We start from the raw sequence: 26,691 nt of genomic DNA on the forward strand, positions 1-26,691 counted from the left end.
AGACTGATTTAACAGTTACCCACGCCATCCATTAAACCTGGAGCATGAGGGCATGTGATCAGATCTGGCTGAAGTTCATTACAAGTTTAAAAAAAACAAACAGTTAATATGAAAACATACTCAACCGGTGCACTGTGCCTGAGAAATAAACGGTGTAAATGAGTTTGCAAGTAGACTCACTGATACATTTTTCAAAGACATCAAACTCTCATGCAAAACATGAGGGAGTAAAATCCCCGCTACTCGAGCAAAGACAACCCCTCAGCATTATGATTAAACTTTTACAGTACATGCCTTCATGTGCAAATCAATAATTCAAATACAAATCCAGACATTACAGAGGCAGATTCTTCTTCTTTCCAAATAAAAGTACCAGTACAAAAAAAACAGGAAATGAACCAAACATGGATCGGGACTTACATTGAAAGAAATCGCTCAGGCTTTACATCAAACTTTTAAAATATAAAAACAAAAACACACAATTTTCTTGAAGGAATATCTTTTTTTTTCTTTTTTTTTTTTTTTAAATCACCAGCAATTTTGTCTATGACATTTTTAACCAATTTGAATTCCACACAGCAAAACGTTTGAAGCCATTTTCTCACCTAAGGGAGCACAATATATTATGGTCATGTGCTGTTAGACTTCACCTCTTAATCCAAACTACCAATACAATTAAAATGGTGTTCAACAAGTCTGATCACTCCAGAGGACATTCAGACAGCATTTCTGCTGACAGCCCTTTTCAGTTCCTCTGTTACAAACACGACGCTGATGGATGACAAGCTTAAAAACACGTAATTCGTTAGTCCAGCACTGCAACACACACGGTTATGTTATTATAATACTGAGCGGTACGTCAGTCAGTTCTGAAACCCCACAACAATCAAGCAGCTGACGAGTTGGCCTGTCGTTCTCTGCGATTTTGTCGACTACACGCAATCTACTGCGAGACAAAGCTTCGCGCTACAACCCTGAGTCACCAACAATGTTTGAACACAGTGGACATGTAGTGCCAAAACACACACAACCAGGATAAATAATGAATATGAACATAATTAGTGATGCTCATTAGTGGAGGGAAGTGTGTGCCCATTAATTTCTTAACACCTGGCCTGCAGGGTTTCATGAGGTCTGACACTGAGGGAAAGAAACCAAGCTTTCTGCTCACTGACGGATTCTTATATTCACTGAGTACATTCATCATTTTGCATGCTACATTTAGATTTTCATATAAAACAACCTGCAAACAACTGCTGGTTACTTGTAAAAATAGCTGGCAGAACAGACAAACCCCGAGCCAACCACAGCTAAAAATGTTTGGCTAGTAGGCTGCTGAATAGTGTTATTTCATCTCTCACCTGACCAACATGCCAGCCCGTTAGTCAGAGGTGAGACGAGAAAAAAGGAAGATGGACCACCTTTGTTGCTGCTATAACATGCCAAACCACAAAACACACTATATTTAAAACACCACACATGATGGTGACATGCTGTATGCTGGTGAACACAAATCAACACCCACAGTGAATACAGTATGACCATCCTGTTAAATGGCATACCTTGTGCACAGCTACCACAGATGTTTGGTCAGTCTTAAAATGTAGAATTAAAGCCATGAAATCTATGCGCTCTAAGCAGTACACACATGGTCACTCTAGGTATCCGGAGAAGATATAAAACCGTGCACAAGACCAGTAAACTGTTCCAGCGAGAAGCAGTAGAGAAATCTCACCGAGATGCTCCGAACCACCTCATGACTAGAAAATCAAGTGTATCATAAGTTAAGGCTCTACTCTCACCTCCGTCGTAGCACAGTACTGACTTTTTGATATAAAAATAAAAAAATTCTACATCAAAACATCTGATTATTTACACAATGTCAGAGTAGATCAGGATACAACTTCAGTACACTGGTATTAATAAATCCGTAAGAGGGGAAGATAAAAGGCAAGCAATTTCATGTGCTTGTTCACAGCCCTGATCTGTGACTGCAGAACACTTCCACTCAAGTATAAATCAGCCCGCTGCTGGCTTATGTTTTATTAATGGGAGTGAAGTTTTTTTTTCCACTGTGAAGCAAAGAACAACGTTTACAACGTTCACGGAGTTTTCTATCTTTTTGAGGCTGGTAGAGACGAATGTCTGTAAACACTGGAGGAAAATACATGTGTATTTTGAGTTCTAGTGGTCTCAGAAATGTCCAAAAGATGATTTCATCTTTGAAAAACACTTATGCTACTGGTTTGAGAACTGAACGTAAACACCTTCCCTCTTTCGTGAGTTCTCTGGTGAAGCACATGCACGGCAGAGGGATGGCCTCTTCCCGACGAGCAATCGTATTGAACTTGCACTTCTTGAGGTGGTCGGCCATGCTGGCGATGTTGGCAAACTTCCACTCGTTCACTGTGCCAAAAGCTGTGCTGAATCGCCACACCTGAATGAGAATATGATGACAGAGAAGCAATCATTACTGGTCATGCTGTGACAGTGCAGAGCGGTTCCATAAAGAAAACAAGGGAAACTGATCACTACATTTTTTAAAATAGCAAAAAAATGACTAACCTTGTCAGTGATCTGCCATGAAGGAGATCCATCAGCACGCTGTTTCTTCTCCCACAGCAGGACGACCATACCACGCATCTGGAGCAGACTAGCACACACGTCCCTCATTGTGCGGGACACTCTGGACAGTTGGCACAAGCTAAAGCTGTCCAGGAAGCTTGCTACATGTTGCAACACCTCGAATGGAAGACTGCTGAACTGATCGCACTTAGAATTAAAGTGGGAGGCGTTTCTTTGGAGGCTGTCCCCAGTTTTTAAGGGCAAACCAGGCTGAACCCCAAATGAGCCGAGGTGCCGGTCGTGGATGATTCTGAAGCCCTGTACGGACGGGCAGAATCGTCTTTGGGAGTAGGTGCAGCCATAGTAGGCCAAGGGGCAGCGTTGCTCCATCCAGCCGTTGAGTCCGGCGTGAATATCCCCATGAACATTTTTGAAATGAGACGAGAACTCGTCGCGCCGAAACAGCTGCCCACACACAAACGTGAACATGGAGCGCTGCTTTGTTTGATATCGAGCCACACATTCGAGCACCAGGTCCAGGCGGAGGGTGTGGAAGGGGCTCGGATTGGAAAGCTGTGGGCTGGCGTGATCGCAGGCTGAGGCTGAAGCGATATCTCCCACCATGGTGTTGGTTGCAAGAATGGCTGAAGGGAAGGAGAATGTCTGAGTACCAAAGTCAATGTGGTAGCCATCAACAAACCTGCTGTCTGAGATTCCTCTGCCTCCCGGAGAGTCGCCGAGGCAAAAGAGCAAAGCTGCAGTGATGAGATCGATGCCGTGGAGGCCCATGGGGTCATCTGCTACTTCCAAGTCGGACGTGTCCACTGCCTTGTCCTCCATCTTTGCTCGAAACAAATAAGGGTCTGAGAGCAGAGCTCGACGTCCGTTAAATGTAAACATACTAATTCCTCTAAGCACTTCCACATTCTGTAGTTTACGCTCCAAACACCTGTACCTGAGTTCAGTAGGTAAGTGTTGTAAAAAGTTATTTGTCACGTGACCAGACAGCAGGAATGGCACTGGAGGTGAGAGTGGTGCTTGTTGAGGCACAGGGCGTTCCAGTGCTATAACAGGCATGTAATCCTGAGGCATCTCTGGCCAGACAAGGTTGGAATCATTTATTGGCTCCTCGATAATGTCTTCCTTCTCTTCAAAAAACAACTCTACAAAATCATTTTCTTCTGACCAGCCAATACCGTCTTCTTCTCCATCTGTTCCCACTGCACAATCCACGCCCCCTACTGCTCCAAGCTCACACTCTGAATCAGAGTCACTCTCTTGCATATCTACATTTTTCCCACCCTCTGCAACATAAACATTATGACTATCACCATTTTCTCCATTATGGAGGGCTCCATTCTTGTCAGTCTTTTCCCCATTCAAATTTCCAACAATTGCACCAATATCCTTGGAATTAGAGAGAATGTCCAAGGCCACCGCTAAACTTCTGCTTGTCTCCACTGAGGCTCTATATAACTCATTATAGGGCTCCTCTTCCATTTCCACAGAACCATTGCCTAACACTGTCTCTGGTGCACTTGATGCCGTGGCCATTTTGTCACTTTCATCTGCTTCCTTATCGCCATTCTTTGACACAGTGGTCGTAACCTTTAGGGACTCTAACAACATCCTCTGATCCTGCAGGGCCAGGGCCATATCTAGCTGCTCCACCTCATCAAAGTCTTTGCTCAAGTTTTCATACGACTTGCGATCAGAGTAGCTCACTGGCCAGCGATTCCACTCCATTGTACAACATACTATACTTGCTGGGCACGTCTCAAGGTGTTGTGCCATCTTGATTCTTGCAATAGTGAACGGGCAGCCGAATCCGCTGTTAAGGCATGGCAGCCGTTCATATGGACACAGTAGACGGTGTTCCTCTAGTTTGCATGAGTGAAAAACTGCACCACAGACAAGAGGGCAGCCGATGAGGTCGCAGCAAACGCCTGTCTCTGGTCTCACCATGCATCGTCTGTTGATGCACTTAAGGCAGTGGGAGTGCAGGTTCTCCATTTTAATTGTATTGCTCCTTGCCCAACTGGTTCTGGCAGGAAAAGGGGTGAAGAGTTCAACCCTGAAAGAGAGTCAGCAAGAGATATAGTTATTTCTCAAGTCTAAAGAAGCCAAATACATGCCAGAGTAACAACGTCTTTAGATGGGCATATGGGGCGGTCAGCTGGAACAGAGCGTGCTGGGGTCACATTGTTCTACAGACATTAATGCAACCCTCCAACATAACACATGCAGTCCCATTGCTTACAACTACTCCGTAAGTTAGTCCCACACATGTTCTGTCTCCACATGTTTACTAAATCTTCAGGCTAACATTTCACAACACCCCTCTTAGGTTTCATGGTGACACTGGTTCTTCCAGGACGTCAGGGCAAACCTGACCCCTTACTTTTAAGCTCTGAGAGCTGTCCTTCATTCATGGAGCTTGGTGACAAGTCAGAGTTTCAACATATCATGCAAATGTTTACCTGCAAGCCGCAAACGGCCCACCAAATAAGCTCGGGCTTTTTTGGTAGTTTTAGCTGTGTGGTGGGATTTAAAGGGCAATGAATGCTAGCTAAAACTACATAACCAATCATTTTAGGACCCACAACAACGCTGTGTGTCCAAACCACAAAGCCAGACAGGAGAGCTATTGTTCGAGTCTTTGCAGCCATGGCCAGCAACAGCTAGCTACATTACGCAAACATAGCTGGCAGGTTAGCAAACAGCTAAAAACACAAACAACATAGCAACAGCCGGTTCTAATAGTTACGGCCAGTTATAAACTTAGCATCAATAATATCACCAGTGTCTGTTTAACTACAAAGAGTTGCTTTCATGATAAATGCATGACGGAAAAGAACGAAGTGAAAACTCACAAAACTTTGTTAAGTTAAACAAAAGAACATCAACAACATGGCCAGCGAGTTAGCATTAGCAGCTACACTTCGTTAGCCTACTCAGTTAGCTGGCTGGTAGCTTCTAGAAACTGCTTACCCGAGTTACGGGGTTCTCCGGGTGTTTCTAATCACTATTTCTTTACTTATATGAGCTCCGTCGACATTACAGACGCGGAAACTACAGCGACATAAGCATCTCACGGTATTAATTGTGTCCAAATCTTCTTATGAAATGACCGGGTTGCCTCTGGCTCTGCGGCTGGGACTCGTTCACTGCTCTGATTCGGTCGGCGTTTGTGTTGATCCTGGAGTGCGACGTCGCAGCCTACGTCATCACGTTAACGGCAGGTCATATTTAGGTTTATGGACGCAGACCTGTGAGAGAGCACTGAAATAGGCGGTCTGGGGAATACCCTGAAGGCAGCTTGCATGCAGTCACTCATGAAATGTCTGTGCTGTTAGTTTTGGATTTTATTGCATATTGCATATTTCCAGGCAACTTAAATTACTTACAAACACATAAAGGATAAAAAAGTGGTGGATGGAGTGGTAAGGCTATTGACAAGCTATGTTTTTCTTAATACTAATCCCATTAAAAGTCTAAAACTAACAATGATTTGATCCTGCTAACTTCCCAGTGTTTGGCATATTCCTTTGTGCCACATACCACAGAGTATTAAGAACTCACTAATGACCATTGTACTAGGTATCATGTTCTTTCATTACCATGAACGTGGGCTGTGCGGCTTATTTTGTGTCAATCCCACACAAGCTTTCCTGCTGCTATTCAGTAACATGCATTAATGAACAGCTGGAAGAGTCCCCAACAAATTCACCCACAGTGCCCAGCTGTATTATGGAATTATTTACCTTTTATTAAAAATGAAACCATATATCTGTGGCCTGTTTTTAGTTGGGGAAGAGGGTAAGCTGGTCAGACTACCACACTCCTGCTTTTGGTCTTGGTTACTTGGAGCTAAAAAGTAGCATAAAATGGAAATACTTCAGTAATGTACAAGTACCTGAAAATGGTACTTAAATCCAGTAAATGTTCTTTTTCGCCGATGTGGAATAAAAATCTGAGAAAACACTTGAGGGAGACCTTTATTAAGTCCATTTGTTACAATTCAAGAAATGTATTTTATTAGGAGAAACAAGACTTTGATTATTATCATAAATCACACCTGTACATGTGTGTTTGTATTTGTACATGTTTATGTATTTGTCTGTCCATGTCTTTGCTGAAAAAGGTCCCCGATCGCCTGATTCATGAGGCCACCTCAGAGATGTGGTGTATGTTGGACAGGGTGAGCTGCGCCTCCCGCGCTGGGTAGAAACGCCTGGAGCGAAGCCACAGCCTCCCAAACACTCCTGTGATCAGCAACAAGACGAGCAGCAGTCCCCCGAGGACAAAGGTTTCCACAGGAGGGACTCCGCCTGCGTCTGCAGAGGAAAGGACACAGGTGGAACCACACTTTGCATGTGAATTGAGAACACTAATCTCTAAGCTTTGATGATTTAAAAGACGCAGCTCTAAAATCCATATGAGCTACAGACAATATGTAGAAGGTGAATAGACATACTCAGATTGGGCTTTTCACTATTGTTTAGCAGCCGTCTGATTGGTCCATAAGACACTGTATGGGACAGAGGGATGTCTCTCCTTATCCTCATTAAACCATCTTCACTGGAACAGTTCTGTTTGGCAACAACATGGTGGAAACATGAGAGAAAGATGCTGTGAGTCTTCAGGTCAGACAGTGCACATTTAAAATCAGGGCAGTTTAACCACAAGCTCATGTGGCTGGAAAACATTTCCAGGCTGATGGGTCTATATTAAGGACATAAGCTGCACATATAGTTGGCTACTAGTCTGAACTGGCCTCTGACGACCGGTTTGAGGAATGGGTGCTGCGTGAGCTCACTCACAGGCTGGCACAGCCCCGCCGTGTTGTGGCAGATCTGGACGTTGCAGTGGAGGAAGACGTTGGTGTAGGAGCCGCCGACAAACTTGAACATTTGTATCCTGAACATGGCCTCTGGACCCTGGCCATTCCTCAGCACACTCAGGGTCTGCTCGTTTGACAGCACCGGGCAGCTACGGCAGGGAGACAAAGAAGTCAGGGAGGCCTGGCGGCAGTGAGATTTAATCTGGGGTGAAATATTGGACTTTAAAAATAGAGGCAAGGAGCAGATTTCAGCTCGTGATGAATTGCAAAGCTGAGAAATAATGTAAACACTCTCTAAGTGATTCAACACGGCCAGAGACGGATTTGTTTGAGTATTTTCTTTTCCCCCCGGCGTTTCATTGCTCTGCTGTTCCTCACAGTACCAAATACTGCCTGGTTGTCAAGGACATGCACAGCTGTTGAACTGAAACGCATATGGCCTCTCAGACAGGGGTCACATGACCAGGCTCTGGGAGCTGTTGTCTGGCCAGCTCTCCAAGCAACAAATTCTCTTATTTCAGATTTCAACAGCTCTCCTGTAAGAGGACTTAGAGCTGCTTGCAAGTGTGGGGAAATAACGGGGCCAGAGAGCTCGCCTTAAGCCGGTTTCAACGTACAATCATCTTCTATCTTGGGAGAATATGGAAATCTTAACCCGTGCATTCTTACTTTTTCAGCTGCAAATGGAAAAGAACAGGTTTAACAATGTGTAACTCCATTATTCCCTATTTACTCTTATTACTTAAAAACTGCTTTTGTTTAAACTGTGCAGAGTGCAGACCTGTCTCTGATGAAGGTGTACTGAATATTGCTGTATGGGTCACTGGTGGGTGTCGCCCAGCATCTCTCTATACGCAGCATCAGGTGAGCCGGTATCTATGAGACACAAGGGGTCGAGTGACAGTCAAGTCATGCTTCACGCAGTTAACGCTTTCCCATACTAGGCTGCAAAATGATGATTTGACAGTATGTAAACAACAGCTGGACCAAGAGGTTATAACGACACTCAAATTACCATCAGGTCACGGGTGGCGTGTTAGCTTTCCAGCATCGCTTGGAACATCCCGCCGCACAACATATTGCTTAACATCGTGGAACAACATGCTTAACCTTATCCAAAAATAGCTGTCAATACTGACAATACTGTAAATGCTTTAATGTGTTTTCAAAGGCTTTGTCAGGCAATTTAATCCTATTATGACATTTGTAAAAATGTGCAGAACTGCATCTGACACAATCTTCAGGTCAGTGTGAGACGCAGGTATTAAGCTGAAGTCTGTGCTGCACAGAGCGTGAGCTGACCAGTAAGAATAATAAGACGTGAATTAAAAACCACTAAAAAGTAAAGAATAAAAACAATTAAGAAACACCTTAATGGACGTTTTACCATGAAAACTTTGACAAAGATGTCATCATCCAGGGTCAGTGAAGGCACCGTGGTCCATCTGTCCTCAAAGGCTTCATCCTTGTACAGCAACATCGACACCGAAAAGTTCCCATCCTCCGTGTTCAGAGTGATGGTTCTGTGGAGACGATTGAAGGTGTTAAAACAAATCATCTCAGGAGCAAATCTACGTTAGATTAAAGATCATCTCTCACTTGACGTCCACTCGAATCATGTTTTCACCGTTGGGCTGTTGGACCATGTAGTTGATGGGGTAGCGGCAAACAAAGGTGATGTTGATGTAGTTTCTCGTTATTATATCTGAATCGTTGTTGTGTATAGTGTTTATGAACATGATGTGCGTGTCATCTGAGGCCTAAGGAGAGAATCAAGAAAAGAATCAAGTCAGAGACGTTTATCTGCAAAGTGCGATACATTTCTAGACCTGATTTATCACTTTTTCATTATCGTTGTTCTTTTTTTATCAATGAAAGAATCCTCTGTGCTGTTTCGTGTGAGAACCGCAGAAGAAGTTTTGCACGGATGTTCAGTGAAAAGGAGCTTGGCGAGAGCAGGTATCTCGTATCTTCATTTAATTTGGCTGATGGAAACCTGACCAGCAGCTCAGCAAATCTGGTGACCCACTGACCCTGAGTGACACTCAGCTGCCTCGTGGCTCTCTGGACTTAAACAGCACACAGCAACATCCTTTCACACTGCTGGCTCCTGTAACGGCACGCTCACCTGTTCATCAGTGCAGAAAATTAGGTTTTTATTTTCTGTCTGTCGACTAAATGAGTCATCTGACTAATAATATCAGCTGTACAGCATTCACAGGCCAAAGAGACAGCTGATCGAGGTGGGTAGAAACAGGGTTGTGTGAGATGCGCATGAATGTGGTCGTGAGATGGACACAACTGCAGCATCTCCCAGTAGTGAGAATCACATTAAAGAGTAAAAGGAGCCGCTGAGGTTCCTTTACGTAACCTCTCTCTCAAGCTGTAACATCTCCAGCTATCATCCGTCGACACACAGTAAATGTGAGTGATACGGCTCAATATTCAACTGCTGGCAGCTGACGTAGGTGAAACCGTAAAACGGGGACGGGTGAAAAGGTTGCGTCCACTGTTTGTCTGGGATCCTGCTGAGTGCAGACGGAGGCCGGCTTCTGTAGTGGCTGAGCGGGATGAATTACCTTGAGCTCTCACATTCGAGACATCTTTTACTACCTCCTGGTAAACACACCGCCCCCCCACTATGAGCACAGGTCTCAGCGGCAAGCACCGGGTCTCCACCACAGAACCTCACTGGTATTTGCACTCATCACTGGGCAACACGAAGGCTCCATGTCTCACAAATGCAGAACTATCACTGAAACATGAGCAAGGACGCTGTCATGTTTCAATAAAAAATGGCCGACCTTTAAACCCAACAATTCACTCACTTCTCTGACGGCGGGTTTAAAACGCTCTAAGTTCAAGGTGAAAGCCAAGATTGACAGCTGTGGCATTCTTCTGCTTTAGCAACAGCCACCTAATCCGGAGCAGGCTTACTTTCCTCAGCCGCGGAGCAAAAAAACTTGTAAAAGTGCTGAGGTGGAGCACTGGGAGATTTCCTCCCCGCTGAAAGCTGTGTTAACCTTTTGCTCGCTTTACAAGAAGAACCTTCATGCATTCCAAGCAAGCAATTCAAGGACACTCGTGTGCTGGAGTGGGGATTTAAACCTCGCCAAAGCTGGAATCCATGAGAGTGGATGGATTAAAATCATCAGGGGGCTAGTTGGCTAATGATTAACGGCCTTCCTATTCAGTGGACATCAACAAATAATCATCATTTCCATGTAAATCCTGATCATTTAGACCTAGGAGGCCATTCAGGGTCCCCTTGTTGCTCTGAATAAGGTCCTGCGCCGTTATGGGCAAAAGGAACAACGCCGCCCTTCTTTCTTGACATACGCACCACCCCCCATCTTTTCTCCTCACCCCTCTCTGTCTGGACTCTGGTACGTGCCTTTCTCTGTCCATCTTATTAGACTTGCTATGAGCTAATTCCATCGTAGCCATCTGAAAACAGAGCCTCATAGTGCACATTTACGTCACAGCAGGGGGAAAAGTGGCAAAAGGGTCTGGTCTTATTCAAGTCATCTTTCTGTTATGTAAAGCGACTAAAGTTGCTCCTTTTTTGGCTCTGAAAAGACGCAGCACTGGGTGGCAGCGGTTCCCACAACAACCTCAGACATCGTAAAATAGGTGATTTATTATGATGGAGATCGCATGCTGTCAATAATGGAGATAGCAAGCGTAGTTTGTCTTCATGCTGTTTAAAGCTGATGTCTTCATCCTTTGTTAAGACTCGTTCTGGATGTCTGAGTTCACGTGCATCCTTTGATTAGTTTGACTCCTGCAGGCCTGACTGACACGCTGTCACAGACTTTAATGCAGACGCTGAGCAAAAAGATGGAAGGCGATACCATGATGGTCCCGCAGTCGGAGAGGTTTGTCTTTATGCTGAAAACGTAGTCGTCTCCCACCTCGACGCCACGGCACTCTGGATCATTTAAATGCAAATCCCAAACCTAAACATGAAACACACAATGGGAAAAAACGACATTATTTAGGATGTCAGGACGAGGGAACGTCTGCGCTGAGGGGAAACACTTTTGAGCTGAGTTGGTGTGAACTTACGTAAACTGGAGGCTCTTTGTTGAGGAAAAACACGCTGGGAATAATCACCTCCATATGGTCGTTGGTACAAATGACAGTTTCATTGAGCTCTAATAGAAAGAAAATGAAAACAGATTAAATCTCACACAAAAATAGAAAGAGATGATGATGATTTTTTAAATTTGTACCCTTTTAGGTACTTTTGGTTCTTCATCACTCTGTCTTTCAGGCTCCAGATACAGATATTTTTATTTACTTTGTGTATTATCTCATTAGTTAAGTCTCATCATTTAAAATCCATTAAAGCAGTTTTATACATGTACATTCTTCACCGTCAACATGAATTTCACACATTGTAAATTTCACTGTAAATAGTTAATCGCCACATCATTCTTTTTAGATTTTTGCACTACTTAACTTATTGTTCCATCTTTTTGTCTTTCTTTGTCCTCATTGAGCTGTATGCCTTTATGAGTTTACATTGACTGAAATGTTTAAACTGGAGTCAAATTCCTCGTATGTGCACACACTTGATATTTGATACACTTCATATTCTGTTACTTGACACTTGGACTTCACTACATTTCATTTTCGAACTACTTTTCACTCCACTTTATTTATCTGACAGCTAAAGCTACTTTTTCCCACTTACTTTTATAGACTAAACTACTCAACAGTGCACAAAGTAGGTCAACCTCGACTGGCTGTGACATTGAAAAGCTCTGTACACATTTATTCATCAATGATAATAAGAAGAATTTATTCTGTAATAATATAAATCTGCTGCATAATGAATACTTTTACTCTTTACTTGTGTGCTTGCACTTTTTTTTTTAACCTGTAATTGTATTATATTGCTACTTTTACCTAAACTAAGTATCTAAATACTTCTTTCACCACTGAGAAATGTTTAAATACCAAATTATAACGCTGCTCTTGTGTTGAAAGTTAAACGGTGAAAGAGCACTTCAAAGGCCTTGCATCCAGGAAAGCCCACATTAAACCAATAATGATCAACCCTTGACACTTCATTCCCGGTCGTGTGTTGTGAGCTCACCCTCCTCCTCAGGCTGCAGATACACTGCCGAGGTGACCATCCTCACGGTGAGCAGTAACCAGGCAAAGACCAAACTGGCAGGTGCCATCTTCCCAGGACTCTCCCTCTGGTCTCTCTTAGCTCAGCTGCTCCACCACCTTTTGGCGCCTTCCCTGAAACTCTGTGAATCTTCTGGGGACTATTCACCGCGGCTCGCTGTCACCACAAGACGTAGTGCCCCTCTCTTACTCCAACCCTCGAAACACAGCTCTAATGAACTGGGAGCCTCCCTCTGGCCTTAAAACACCAGCTTGAATGATGTCCCCAACAACAATGAGATTCCGCACATGAATAGGGGGAACTGAGGGGAGTCCAAGGTAACACGCATGTTACCGCCTACTGCGGTGATGTCTTCTTAGTAAACATCTTACAACTGTTTCTTACTACAGGGAGCAAAAAGAAGGCTGGTAACCATGTAAAGAGGAACAACAGCGCTGGGCTGGCACTCTTTGTTCTCCACATCCTTTGTCTGGACATTTTAAAATCTTTACTGGTGCGGGAATCCCAGTCAGTCAGGCGAAAAGAAAGTCGTTATGAGTCAAGGGCAATTCAGTCCCGATGCCAAAGACCTGTGAGTGTACGTGTGCGGTGGAAGAGACCGTAAAACACTGGAGCATCGAACACGAGAAAGATTATTTTCATCTCATTTAAAAAAAAAAAGCTTTGAAAGAGGAGAAATGTAAGAAAATCAGCCACAGACTCGCTAAACTCGTCCTGACGATCTGAAAGAGGTAACATCAGAGAAAGGTACCTGCCGCCATGAGGCAGCAAACACCTTCACATTTTTTATGACTTTAATTTACAAGATTAGTTTCCAAGACACTGAATCTTGTGCTTTTTTTGTCTTGCAAATAAGACAGGCGTAAGTGTTGGGCTGGACTGTCTGGCATTGTTTTAGCAGACAAATAGCTTTAAGAAGATTGTCTGGCGGAAGAAAATCTCTCACTTCTGCTGTAAAGGTCAACGGCCTCCTTCCTGCCTCCATTTTTACTACAGAGAAATAAACCACAATAAAAGCACCGGACGAAAAAGCGCTGGTCATGGCAGGCTGACACCCTGCCTTTTATTTCCTGAAAGTAGTGAGAACACTTCATTCGCTGACGTGATTTCGGCGTGTGTCTTCCTCCATTTTCAACTCACAGCGAAGTCGTATATAAATGCATATGCTTAACGTTAGATTGACACAAGCACCAGTACTGTACAGTCAAAGGGGATCATCAAACATGTACTCGAAGAGCTGAAGTAGTTATTGAATCAGTTACAACCATGACAACGAGAGAGCCAAATACACAAAGACTCCAAAGAGATCCAAGATTTGAAAGAACACACAGTTAAGAAACATGACGTCGTCTGTTGGCAGAGACCTGCTAAAATATCGATTCGGGAATGCATCTGTTAACACGAGGATGTTTATATAAAAAGTGAAATGTGCAAAATCAAGAGTGAGCTCGGGTGAATCCAGGTGTTCAGATTCACTCCAGATGTTCTGTGTCTTCAGTAAATAGATCAGCCAGGTCGGCTACTGTCAGTACAGCTGCCTCTGAGTGCTTCATGGCTGTGCTGGTGTGACTAGAATAAATAAAAAAAAAAAAACAAGCTTTGATCAGATCGTTTCAGTCGACTCAATTTAAGGGTTTTCAGTCCTTTTCCTTTATTCTGTGACTCTCACCTTTTCTCTGCTGTCTTCAGCATTGCCTGCATTCTTTCTTCAATGGTGGATTTGATTAAGAATCTGTGAACGAACGTCGGCCTGGAGGACAGAGAGAGATGAAATGACACAGAACGTGTGATATCAAGGCTAACACTCAACATTTACACATTTATTAGACTTGTTTTGGTGAGTAATGCTGAATGTGAACTTAATAGTTGTTTACACGAAAACTCTTTGATCATTTCTTTTGCTAACGATTATTTTCGCTGTTGATTAATATGATTTTTTTCTGATTTCTCGACGTTTTCAAGAACACAAAGACATTTTATTTACTATTGTATATGAAACCAAAATTTTGCAAATCCTCACATCTGAAGATGTTTTTTTTTTTTTTGGGCTGAAATGGTTGATGCATTCAGTCTGATAACATTTGGAAAGTCTAGAAGAGCTGCACCATTAAATTAGGGTTAGTTTTTCACTGCACATAGGTCCAAACATCGCCATGCTGAAGGTCTACAGTGCTGGAAAAGTTCCTGGTTGAAATGCTTCTGTCCACTGACAGACTTCACTCCCTGCCTCTTACTTGGTCTGGCCAATCCGGTGAACTCTGCCTATGGCCTGGAGCTCGTGAGCGGGGTTGAGGATGGGCTCCACCAGCAGCACGTGAGTGGCTTCGATGATGTTCAGGCCGTTGGAGCCCGTGTGGAGAGGAAGGAGGAGGATGTTGATATTTTCCTCATATTTGAAGGAACTCAGATTCTCCTGGAAATTTCAGGTCAGTGCATTAGTTACAACCACGCCTGAGTGACGTAACAGCTTGTGTTTATGTCTAACGAGGGAAAGGCAGCTGTGTGGTTAAATGTTAAGAGCCAAACCTGGAATTTGTGAATCCCGTTGATCTGAGAGAACTCCATGTTGTTGTCGAACAAGGCCTTTGCGATGATGTCCAGGACACTCAGCCACTGTGCCGGAGAGAAAAGGAAACGAACTGGGTCACATCCAAACTCGATGTGGTCAAAATAAATCACCATTTCACAGAGCGGGGATAGTTTACAGTTACCGTGGAGAAGACGAGACACTTGGCCCCGGGGTCGGTCACTTGAATCTTCTTCAGTGTTCTCACCACTGCCTCCACTTTGGTAGAGTGGCTTCCCTGACAGACACGGGGAAATCAAACTACAGTGTTAATTAAAAAACAGCCTGAACGAAGCTCTCTTCAATGACAGTTAAACACGTTACAAGGCTTGAATCAGCATGTAATCCTCTACTGAGTGCTACTGAGGGCCATAACTAACACCTATGGTCATAAGAACCCTTCAAACATTCAGACGAGCATCAAAACCAATAATCAGAGCTTCCAGGTCCAGCAATAACTGACTTAATGAAAAATAAATCCTATACGAGGACGGTGTAGCTGACTGACCTTGACCGGGATGTCCTGGTCCTGGCTGGACGACTGGGTGGTGAACACATAGGAGATCTCAGTGTGGGACGTGGTCTGCCTACAAATGGCGCATTTGATGGCTCGCCGCCTCGAGCCCACGCTGTACTGCTCCACGATGATGGCGATGCACTCGTTACAGAAGCAGTGGCCGCAGGTCAGCACGGCCCACTGGAAGAGAGAGAGTGAGATCACGTGACTCCTAAAAAAAGAAGAATGACTTGACGTGTTTAAACAGAGAGCCAGAGGGACAGCAATACAACGAGACTCTAAATAATCAGTTAAAAGTCTCTGTGCGCCCCTGAACATGCAGGCCTTTGTAGGTCAGAAATACATCTTTCAGCAGATCAATTCAAAGCTGAGGTGAGTCAATATGGAGAAAGACTGCTGATATTTGCTGAATGTGAACGTTGACTCACCTCCTGTCCCAGGGGCCGGGCACAGATGGGACACGGCTCTGGGTTCAGCCCTCCAGTAGACTTATCCTGGGACTGGAACAGAGGAATTCATATTATCTGAGTGAGCTTGTACCACTTGGTTTGAGATGAAGTCTCTGAACGAGCTGGGAAAGAACGCACGTGCTTTGTAGTTACCATCAAATGCAAATTACCTTCTCCAGATTGGTGAGATACAGAAACTGGCCGAGCTTCTTTTGGAGCTGAGACTTGGCCACCGCCTGGTCGTTCAGGAGCTTGACTCTGTTCTGCTCCACCTGGAAGCAAAACAACCGAGGGCGGGGGTCAGGAATGCAGTAAAAATAGTTAAGGCGGAATATTACAACCTTGGAAACTTTCACCAACAACAACAACAACAAAAAAAAAAGCATGGCAGCGTCAGAGGCTCCATGATGGGCCTGCAGTCAGACCAAACCAGACAAAGTGTAAGCAGAGCAGTCAGGATATTCATTACATAAATTACACTGCAGTCAAATGATCCAAAAACAGAACTGAGCTAAACGAAGCCAAAGGGTTTACGAGCTGGAGGAGGAGGAAGAGCTTGGGTTGAGATCTACAGATGAAGAGATTCTGGACAGCACAGAAAGGCCTTTGCTGTGAAGCAGATCAAGTTTAGTTTTGAAGTGGAAACAGGCAACTTCTCAGCTCCCTCCCTCCCGACCCCCCAGCCCCCATCCTTTCCAGGTGGTATCACTGTATTGTTGGCGCCGCTGTCGCAAAGACAGCCGGATCACTTTCTGTTTCCCTCAGCAACTACCAACAACACAGGACGCGCTGCATTCGATTCCAGATTTCCATGAAGCAACAATCAACACCACTTTGGAAATGAGAGAGAAGAAAGAAGCAAGTTCACAGAGGAGGTGAAAAGAAAATGGAATAATATTTTATGGAGCAGTAAAGTTTGAGTGGCTGGTGTTGGTATGAAGTAGAAGAAAACATCAGGAGGAAAAGTGTGAATTCATTCATTCTTTTAGTTTATAATGGAGAAATGAAAGCTGATTGGATTCAGTTTTTATTTATGTTTTACACAGCGTCCCAACTTGTCTGGACGTGGGGCTGTGAGAGATGTTTCGCTGTCTTTCACTCACCTCGTGTGGCTCGATGATGTGCAGCAGTTTGGGCTTCGGTTCATCGGGCAGACGCACGCGTAGCCTCTCGGTGGCCATCCCCAGCTCATCGATGGCCGACACGTGATTCCTCAGCACCATCCAGTACTCATGCAGCACCTAAGAAGGGACGGAAGCAGCTTTCACTCCAGACGAATGTTTCGCTGGCGGATTGTAAAGGAATCTTGTTACTTGTAGTCTTGCCTGAAAATGCAGAGAGGGTTTGTAAGTGTGTGTCCAAACCTTGTACTCCTTCTTCCAGTTCTCGAACAGCTCCATGAACGTATTGCCCTCCTCCACCAGCTCCAGGTCCATGCGTTTCACTTTGGCAAAGGACAAGATGGCTTTCAGAGTGCGCTCGGTCTCGCTGGCTGCCCACAGACCTCGGCTGGTGGTGGGGAGACGGTCGTCCACCAGCCCCTCTTCGTCTTCGATCATTTCTTCAAAGATGGCCGTCTGACCCTTGACCCTGTCAGGGAATTTTTTTCCTCATAAATCAACCATTACGCTTTTATGCAATCTGATTGACTGAGTCTGAAATTATTGTCCTACTCACGTGTGAGAAAACAGCTTGGACTCATAATCTGTGAAAAGCTCATCTGCTTTGCAAAAAACACAACTAAAATATGACAAGAGAGGAATATTAATTATCATCAGTATCATTTATATGAACCGCTTATGAAACACGTTCAAGATCAAATGTTACAACTTGTGTATTTTAAGGGAAAATAAGGCTATAAATTCCTGAAATCAAGGCAAAAATGCTCATGTCTTACTTACTTATTGAGTGGCAGCCTCATCGGCCTGAGGTGGCAGACGGTGGCCTCATCAATCACCTTCTTTGACGCCGGCCCTTCAAGTCTCTTCACCGCGTCTTGCACGGTCTTCTGGGATTTCAGCAGATCTTGCATTTGTGACGTGAGTAGGAACTGTAGACCATGGGCGTCACGGAACCTGCCGGAGGCCCCATTTGCATTTATCACGCTTGTGTAAGGATTAATGATCGTCCCATATTTAAATGAGTAAATAGTTTACTTGTCTGCCATGGAGAGCCTGTGGGCTTGTTGTTTGTAGCTGGATGTCAGCTCGTTCTTGATGCGAGACACCAGATCGTCGTCGGTGGAGCACCGGATCGACCTCTGGACAACATCCAGCCACCAGGGAGACTTCAGATTGACCTTAAGAAGGAAAGTTAATCATGTTAATGTTTTCCTTCTAAGTCTAACCATTAGATCATCTCAGCTTTATGTAAAAAGGAACACTTACAATTTGATCTTGATTAGTTTCATACATGAAGAATTACATTAGAGTACAGATCAATCTGACTTGAGTGTATCCAAAGACACTCAACCTGTTAACAGCCCATCTTTCCTCAGGTTTAAATGCAGGTTAATGTGTTTGTTTTTGTCTACAAACACTGACTTAACACAAGTTAAACACCACATCAGGAGCACATCATAGTTTATATTCATGTGGCAGATTCTCTGTGATAATATGAAGCACAGTTTGCCTCAGTGTCGACGTGAAAGCAGGTCTCACTTTGCGTTTCAGCTCTTTGATGTTCTGCAGCACCGGCTGCAGGCTCTGATGGGCGTCGGCTACCTCGGAGTCGTATTTGGTCATGTAGTGCTGTCGCAGCTGCTCTGCCTACGGAGACACAGAGGACGATGGAGGTAATTCATTCCCAAAATCAACAAGTGCAATTTCTCATACAAAACTGCTCTGAGAGAAAAATCATGTGTTACCTCCTCACTCAGTCGGTCGTCTCTCAGCGTAGGAGGTATCCCAGGATGCTTTGCGCTCAGCAGTTCCATCAAATTGTGGGTAGCATGAAGCCTCTGTTTCACCATGACAGTCAAAAGGACAAGTGATCAGAACTGTTTATATAAACTCACAATATATAAACTATCCATTGCAGTGAGGAGAAAAGGAAACGTCATGTCCATCATGAGTCAACGGCAAAAACTTAAAAGAGCTCAGCAACTCTACTTCAAGCCCGATGATGCTCGAACTGAAACCCTTCAGATGTTAATCGCAGACATGTGGAGAAGACTGCGAATACCTGCAATGAATCTGTTTTCAGTCGGCCTTTGTGCTCCTCTGATGAACGAAGCACTTCTCTATACATCTCTGCCGCCTCTCCAAACTCATCTGCAGGTGGCAAAGGAAGCGCTGATTATCAGTCAGTCTGTCCGTCACATGTGGAGCTAATGAGACATGCTATAGAAAACACCCCAGTGCCCTCAGCCACATTATATGTACAGACATAACAAAACGGCCCGGTACAAAAAGTGTTGGGAGACACAAAGATGAGATCATGGCTTGTGTTTGGTTTGAACTGGTTCCCATGGGAAACTGGGAGCAGAGGGAGCGCAAGTACAGAAGTGGGGATTTATACTTCTGATGATGTGGATTCCAGCCAGGCCATTGAGTGCGCACACCAATTGTCTGTGAGCTTCTTCACACTCCACTCGACATTTCTTCTGCAGGGACTTCAGGAGCTCCTCCATCGTCATGGTGCTGGGGAGGGGAGGCGCAGCACAGATGAGACCCACTCAACAAAACCCTCCAATGCAAATGACACAGAGCGGGTCAGCTTTAAATAAACGCACATGCACACTGTATAACTGCCAGGCCGGCTGCTGGAGTCTCTGACCGGATTCTCTATTTAGTCAAACTAGATTGTTAATGAAGCGCTGCAGCTGCCTTCACATAAAGACCTCTCCTCTCGCCTACGAGCGCCCCGAAAACACAAGTGCCATCTACCTTTTCTGGAGAGGCAGGAACTCCCCCCTCACGGCCTGTGGATGGCAGCAGGCCTGGCGGAGCCTCAGCAGCGGGCACAGGATGGTGTTGACGGTGCGGCGGTCGAGGCTGCCCAGTTTCAGGCTCCAGTCGGAGATCTTCCTGAGTTTGACCAGAGCGTCCTGGGAGCAGACCTCGTGCTGACGGTGGTAGAAGTGGCCCTCGACGGGGGAGAAGTGCAGCCAGTGCACCTCCTCTGTCTGAGGGGGGATCTGGATCTGCAAAGACAGGGACAAGATCACCAAAAACACCGGAGAATCAAACACAGCCACACACACACACAGAACCTCCGTCGTCCTACCTGATCAATGACGTCTTTTTTAGCCGATCGCCACAACAGCTGAGCAATCACACAGTACAGCGGCTCCGTGTTTCCACGTCGGTAAGGGCGATAAAGCAGCTGGTCCCACCAGTGTTTGACCCAGTATGGGTCAACTCCCAGGAAAAGTACAAGGCCGTACAGATCTGCACAGAAAGCAACGTCACTTTAGACATTCATTTTGATGTCTAATCGGGTTTAACAGACCGATCACGTTGCCTCTTCCTAAAGGCCCACTCTGACTGTTTGGGCATTGTTTTTTCTGTGTAATGATTTATTTTTGGTGCTACCTTCCAAGCCTCTCTGGACAGGAGTACCGCTGACACACCAGCGGTTGACAGAGGCGAGACGTAGAGCCATTTCTGCAGCCTGAGAGTGAAATTAAAGGGAGCGTAAATAAACTTTCAACAGACAGTTTCAATAGATATTATATAAAACACCTCGTCTGACATCTTATGTACAACCTTTGACATTCTTAACCGTGTGATGAGGATCAACATGGTAATATAACATACTAATAGTATAGAAATATGGTGATAAACACGAACCCCTCTCCCCTCAGCTCACCTTCGCAGTGGGACATTCAACCATCTGAGCCTCGTCCAGACAGATGCGCCACCACTCCACGGCCACCAGAGGACTGGGTATGGCCATGTAGCGCTTCTGGTTGCGGAAGCGGCGTCCGTCCTTGCTGTTACTGTGGGGGATGTCGACGTAGTTGAGCTCTGATCGCAGCACGTCGTAGGTGGTGATGACCACATCCTGCTCAGCGAGCATATGTGGCTGGATGAATCCATGCTTCTTCACGCCCTGATACACCTGAGATGAAGAAGTCCCACTGATCAGCTATAGTACTTTAAAATGAACAGTTCAGTCAGTGTGAGCTTTTTAGAAGTGCAAGAAACTGCTATTCAACATGTGAGAGAACCACAATGGATGAGAGAACAGAAGGGTGTACATGCATTAATAAAGAAGCGTGCTAGCATGCTAACATTTGCTAATTAGCACTAAAACCAAAGTATAGCTGAGACTGACGGGAATGTCATTAGTTTTACAGGTAATTGGTCAGAAACCAAAGCACTGCAGAAATTTTGACCAGTAGATTTTGAGATATTTCATGGGATAAGGAAAAACTTTGACCTGCTGGTGGTGGTGAGGAGGCGTCAAAGGATAACTAAACCAAGAGGTGTCTGTATCACATTAGCACGGCTAAAAATTTTATATAAACTGCAGCCAATGCCAGTTCACCCCTTAACCAGCAGCAGGAAAAGTAATCACATCCGAAGACACTGAGAGGAAGATAATAATATGTGACATTTCTACATCCACCAAAAGACTCCAACATCCAACGGCTTTCTCACCAGCACTCGCAGCGAGGACGACCTGATGTGCCGATTGATCTCCTCCACCCACTGGTGGCAGATGGAGCTCGGGGAGATGATGAGGGTGGCACCGGTGGAGACGGGTTTCATGGAGACCAGGCAGTGAGGGCAGTAGAACGGTGTAGTTTCAAGGCTCTCCTCTTTGTAGTTCACACAGTCTGCATGCTGCCACAGCTGGCAGTTCATACACTGGACGCGAGCCTTGTAGTCAATGATGCCCAGCTCACCGCAGATGCACTCAAAGCGGTAGTCCGGGGTGTTGAAAGGGACGACCGACGCTCTGGTGGGGGTTTCTGTCTCCTCACGTGAATCAAGCTGAGGAGCTTCTCCTCTTTCATCAGGCGGATCATCCGTTCCAGGCACATCCTGCGTATCTGACTTATCCTGAGCCGTCTGTGAGGCTGCGGTGGACGTATCCAGCGCCTCATCTGACTGATCTGCTTTCTCGCTCAGACCCTCATCCCACTCCTTCTTTGTTTCCATTTCTTCCGGTGTCGGGCCTTCAGATGTAGGAGGGTACAGGTCTCTTTGATCTTCTGTCAGAGAGTTTTGCAGAGCTGCTTCTGCCTTCTCCTTTGCTCGTCTCTGAAACGTCTTTCTGGGCGAGCTCTCTGTGTTTTTACTATTCTAACAAAGACAGAAATCAGAGAAAAGTTAAATAATACATCCAAGTGATATTTGTAGCACAAAACGTTTATATTTGAAGGTCTTTGTTCTTACAGACTTGGATGCTCCTGATAACATCTTCTTTGTTTCTTTGTAGTTCTTTCCCAGCTTAAATGAGCCAGCCAAGCCTCGACCTTTGACCCGGTCCACCAGCCCTTCACATATCAGCTTCTCCAGCGTCTTCCTGATGTGGTTGCGTTTTTTTAAGAGGTCATAACCATAAGTGGCGCGGATGTAGGTGAAGATGGCATTGACGGAGGCTCCTTTGCCAGATCTCATCTCCATGATTGCAGTGAGGAGCATGACACGCACAGCTGCACAACAACAATGTAAAAACATCTGAGTCACACTGCAGGGGCAGTAAAAGCTGCGATGCCTGAGAGGACTGTGAGTGACATACTTGGGTACGACATTTTCAGTTTGGGCTGAACTTCAATCTTGCGGATAACTTTCTTTCTTTCCAGGGGAGGAGGAGGTACGAAATAATTTACAGATTTTCCCTGAAAGAGCAAAAGAGATTTTAGATTTTCACAATGTGGCTGATGCCTTCTATACAGAGGATGTTCAACTAAACAAAACTGCACTCAAAAATCCTACATCATACAAATATTCCCATGAAAGTAAAAGCTGATCTTCTGTATTTTTAACTGCAGCTGCCCACTGATCCTCACCACAGGCAGGGTGAGGGCCTCCTGCTCCAGGTCCTGTCGAGCGTGAAACAGGATCAGAGCTAGAACTTCCACCGTCTTTCCCAGCCCCATTTCATCAGCCAAGATCCCACCAGGCCACTCCACACCGGCCAGAGGAAACTCTCGGATTAAGCTGGGAGGAAAAGAAAACCGGTGAAAACCAAAAACCCAAAAAAAAAAAGAAAAAAGAATCTATGAAAAGTAAAGTAAGCAAAGAGCAAATCAAAAGGTCAGTGCAGCAGAATCAAGACTTGTGTTCCCAGTTACCTCTCGTGGAATCTAGTCATGCTGGTTCTGGTTTGGTTTGATGTGTTGAGGTTTTGAGATACGAGTTTAAGACACCTCTGCTGCCGACTCAACACGATGGAGGTGAAAGGAGTTTATTTTGCTCAAAGCATTGAAAAAAATTCAAGTTCTTACCAGCCGTTAAAAGGGTTGTAGAACAACTTCTTGCCGCACAAAGTGATCAACTCCCGCCAGAGGAAATGCAGCGTTTGTTCTGCAAAGAAATGGTAAATATTGACAATCTCAATAGTCCTCCACTCAATAAGCCATAAGTCAAAGTGTAGCCTCTGCTGCTTTTGTTTCCACTGCTCACGTTTTGGGATCCCAGTTCCTGAAGCTAAATTTGAGCACTGCTCAGAAAATGCTACTAAAACCAGGTTCTTGGTTCCAGTTTCAGAGAAGGAAAAGTAACACACATTTTCAATGTGTGTTACACCTCAGAGAATGGTTGACCATGAAGTGTGTGCATGATTTGTAGTTAAGTGCAAACCACTGGTCCAGCCTCCTCCTGCATGTTTTACATCTCTTACGAACGATTAACTGGAATATTGATGAAAACCACCAATCAAGAGTGCAGCAGGGAGTCAGGGCAGCGACGCAGCACCTGACAAGAAGCGCGTACTGTACCTTTAGGTGAAGTGTTCCTGAATTTCTCTCTCCTCAGCATCCAGTTGACGGCTTGGCTCTGATAGGGTCTGAGAACAGGGATGAGAGCTTTGTGCTGGACGTCAAAGGTCACCTCTCGGCTCTCTCTCTGGTGCAGATGTCGGACGTAATCATAGAGCTCCTCGACGTTTTGCCTCTCCAGGTCGGTGTCACATTCCTCCTCCTCATTCTCTACAACTTCTACGTATAAAATACAGCAGAGAAATAGAATTTTCCAGACAAGATGTTGGTGTGTTACTAAATTTAACGGTGAGGCTGTCACGGTATCTGAGAACGTGGATCACAGCATGCATTAGACATTAGAACCAGAGCCTTACCGGGTATGATGAAATCATAGAAATACTCCATTAACTTCTGCATTAGTTGATTTGCTTTCTTCAGCCGAGCGTTGCCTTCACTGAGGAACTCAGGCTTCCCGAGTCCACTTTCCATCAAGTAAATCCCCACCTGCCCAATGCAGACAAACGACAGCGGTGAAGACTTTTTTTAACACTGTGAGCCGTAAAACAACAGAGGTTTGTGAAAAATCATCTATTGTTGTGGTTGGTGCCTTAAACCTCATGGACTAGAGGTTTGAGGTGCTGTCTGTGTATCACAACATCCTTGGTTCAGCTCCAGATATGGTCCTTACTTGCGTGTCATTCTCCAAATTTATCTCTCATTTCCTTTAAGTTCTCTACTGTCAATTCTCTAACAAGGAGGTGAAATGTCCAAACAATACTTTACTGCAGATACAAGCACACCAGCTAATCACAAGTTCAGAGAGGCGTTGCCTTTTCTAAGTATACAGACATACAAAGAGGAATATTTTCTTTGTTTACTTGAGATAAAGGCTGAAATTTGATGCAGAGGAACACTGAAGCTACACATTCTGAAGTTAAGAGTCATGTTTGTATGAAATGCTGAAATATTACATATTGAATTTCAGGCAGCATTGTTCAACTCTTTGAATGAATGCATCTAAATATGCAGCCCTGCATGCACAGTATCAGCATGAATGCTATAACCCCTAAATATTTTTCATTCTATCTTTTCTGAAATCCCTCCATACCTTGACTGTTCCCTCTTTTGCCTGGTGGCAGAGCTGCACCACTCTCCTCTTCTGCAGCCAGTCGAGGTCCTCCAGCGGGATCACATTGAGGCTGCATTCCACTGTGCAAGTGTCCTCATCGGGCCTCCACTGCAGCCCCGTGCTGTCCTCACAGCTGCTGTAACTGAGGCAGAGCTGGTCACCCACCCTGTGGAGCGTGAAAGCTCTCTGTTCACAGTCAGATGGGATCCAAGCAGGCCGGACGCTAAACTCCCCAATGAGCGCCTTCCAGATGTGGCCCAGCTTCAGAACTGGCTCCACAACGAGGGCCAGGGAGGCTGAGGCAGAGGTGCCGTCCGATGACGTACCAGGGAGTTCCTCCGTAAACGGGACAGAGCTGGTACAGGCAGCGTCCGCGATGTCCTCATTGGCTGAGAGAAAGGAGCTGCCGGGAGCACAGTCCACAGGAAGAGCGGAGCAGGGTGGTATCTGGTCTTCTTCCTGGATCGCCTCGTTCTTGCGGTCCTCCAGCATGTTCCAGTTCAACCTCTTCTTGTCCTCTTCGTCCACCCTCACAGGGGGGGCCCTCTTTCTTCGACTACTCATGGCTAAACTCTACAGAGAAAGCAAATGAGGAGTTAATTGCACAAATAACTCTCCTTTAAATTCATTTATTACTGATCCATAGCACACATTTGGTAGACTAAGTGAACCAAAGTAATGACAAAATGTCCTTGCTTAGGCGAAGGGACATGGACACTACATGACACACAACTGCTAATGATCATCAGAAACGATATAACAATGTTTTAACATATCAACACTAGCACTTCCCTCTTGTCACACATTTGGTCTAGTTTTGGTGTTTCCTCCCATAGATGCTTGGGTTTTTTTTTTTCCAACATGCACTTTAATGTCACTGCTTGTGCATTTAGAGTTAGCACGAGACTTCTTCCACCTGACACTTCACCTACTGAGCGCAGGATCCTCTGTATTCATCATCAACGCTCACATTACAGGAACTGCAGGAACTAACGAGCTAGCTCACGAGCGCGTTAGCTCGTTTTCATGTTGGCTAAGATACGAGCGCTTTAAGATGAGCTGCTTCCTTTCTGTAAAACTTGTTCTCCGTCAAAACAAGCAGCAGGGCGACAATGTACGAGCACTGTTACACAATGAAAACACTTTGAGGCTGAGCGGCTGCGTATTTTATCGTTTGACCGCGAACAAGCGAAGAAAAACGAGCACATTTACTTTTCGAGCTTCCACACGAGATGGCCTGGTTTCTACCGCTGCATCCGAGGTGGTTTCACGTCCCGGCAGATCCAGAAAATCAGGCGGACATGCACCAAAACACACTTCATTTACCGACTTCAGCGTCGCTGTTCGCCATTTTTAAATCCAGGAAGTGACGTCAGAGCAGGAGGCTGTGTTTTGGATAGCGCGCGCTTCAACCGCAGCTGAAAAAGTTACTCACTACATTTGGTTTTATTTGTCAAAATGAGTAACTACGAGTGAAAATGGACAGTAAAAATATTAGAATTTGATGTCTAATTTTTCTGTGTACATTCTGTTTAGCTTCTTTCTGCACATTTGATTAAATCTTCACATTTTTGTTGTTTCTTCCTAATGAGCTGTAAACAAT

General features: G+C 45.0%; 3 protein-coding genes across 3 annotated transcripts; all 3 read right to left on the reverse strand.

Moving 5' to 3' along the window:
* Positions 1-525: 525 nt before the first annotated feature.
* Positions 526-5,744, reverse strand: fbxo30a (F-box protein 30a). Its single transcript, XM_076749334.1, has 3 exons — positions 5,557-5,744; positions 2,566-4,639; positions 526-2,437 (listed from the first exon to the last, which is right to left on the reverse strand). The coding sequence occupies exons 2-3, from the start codon at positions 4,576-4,578 to the stop codon at positions 2,234-2,236; spliced, it is 2,217 nt and encodes a 738-aa protein (XP_076605449.1). The 5' UTR covers positions 4,579-4,639; positions 5,557-5,744; the 3' UTR covers positions 526-2,233.
* A 982-nt stretch (positions 5,745-6,726) lies between these two features.
* Positions 6,727-12,600, reverse strand: LOC143331856 (uromodulin). Its single transcript, XM_076749044.1, has 8 exons — positions 12,513-12,600; positions 11,477-11,565; positions 11,263-11,367; positions 9,008-9,168; positions 8,796-8,931; positions 8,190-8,284; positions 7,385-7,557; positions 6,727-6,902 (listed from the first exon to the last, which is right to left on the reverse strand). The coding sequence occupies exons 1-8, from the start codon at positions 12,598-12,600 to the stop codon at positions 6,727-6,729; spliced, it is 1,023 nt and encodes a 340-aa protein (XP_076605159.1).
* A 983-nt stretch (positions 12,601-13,583) lies between these two features.
* Positions 13,584-26,456, reverse strand: shprh (SNF2 histone linker PHD RING helicase). The gene is made up of 30 exons (XM_076748822.1): positions 26,301-26,456; positions 25,068-25,661; positions 24,334-24,463; positions 23,978-24,196; positions 23,486-23,564; positions 23,048-23,198; positions 22,777-22,876; positions 22,431-22,690; positions 21,690-22,337; positions 20,896-21,147; positions 20,619-20,697; positions 20,311-20,474; positions 19,971-20,227; positions 19,603-19,724; positions 19,267-19,355; positions 18,950-19,042; positions 18,744-18,851; positions 18,240-18,382; positions 17,985-18,158; positions 17,761-17,823; positions 17,448-17,673; positions 17,187-17,324; positions 16,254-16,355; positions 16,063-16,134; positions 15,626-15,814; positions 15,263-15,355; positions 15,078-15,164; positions 14,786-14,964; positions 14,221-14,301; positions 13,584-14,120 (listed from the first exon to the last, which is right to left on the reverse strand). Exons 2-30 carry the CDS (start codon positions 25,650-25,652, stop codon positions 14,024-14,026), a joined length of 4,980 nt encoding a protein of 1,659 aa, XP_076604937.1. The 5' UTR covers positions 25,653-25,661; positions 26,301-26,456; the 3' UTR covers positions 13,584-14,023.
* Positions 26,457-26,691: the final 235 nt, after the last annotated feature.

This window comes from Chaetodon auriga, chromosome 14, assembly GCF_051107435.1.
Source record: "Chaetodon auriga isolate fChaAug3 chromosome 14, fChaAug3.hap1, whole genome shotgun sequence".
In the NCBI taxonomy this organism is placed as follows: Eukaryota; Metazoa; Chordata; class Actinopteri; order Chaetodontiformes; family Chaetodontidae; genus Chaetodon; species Chaetodon auriga.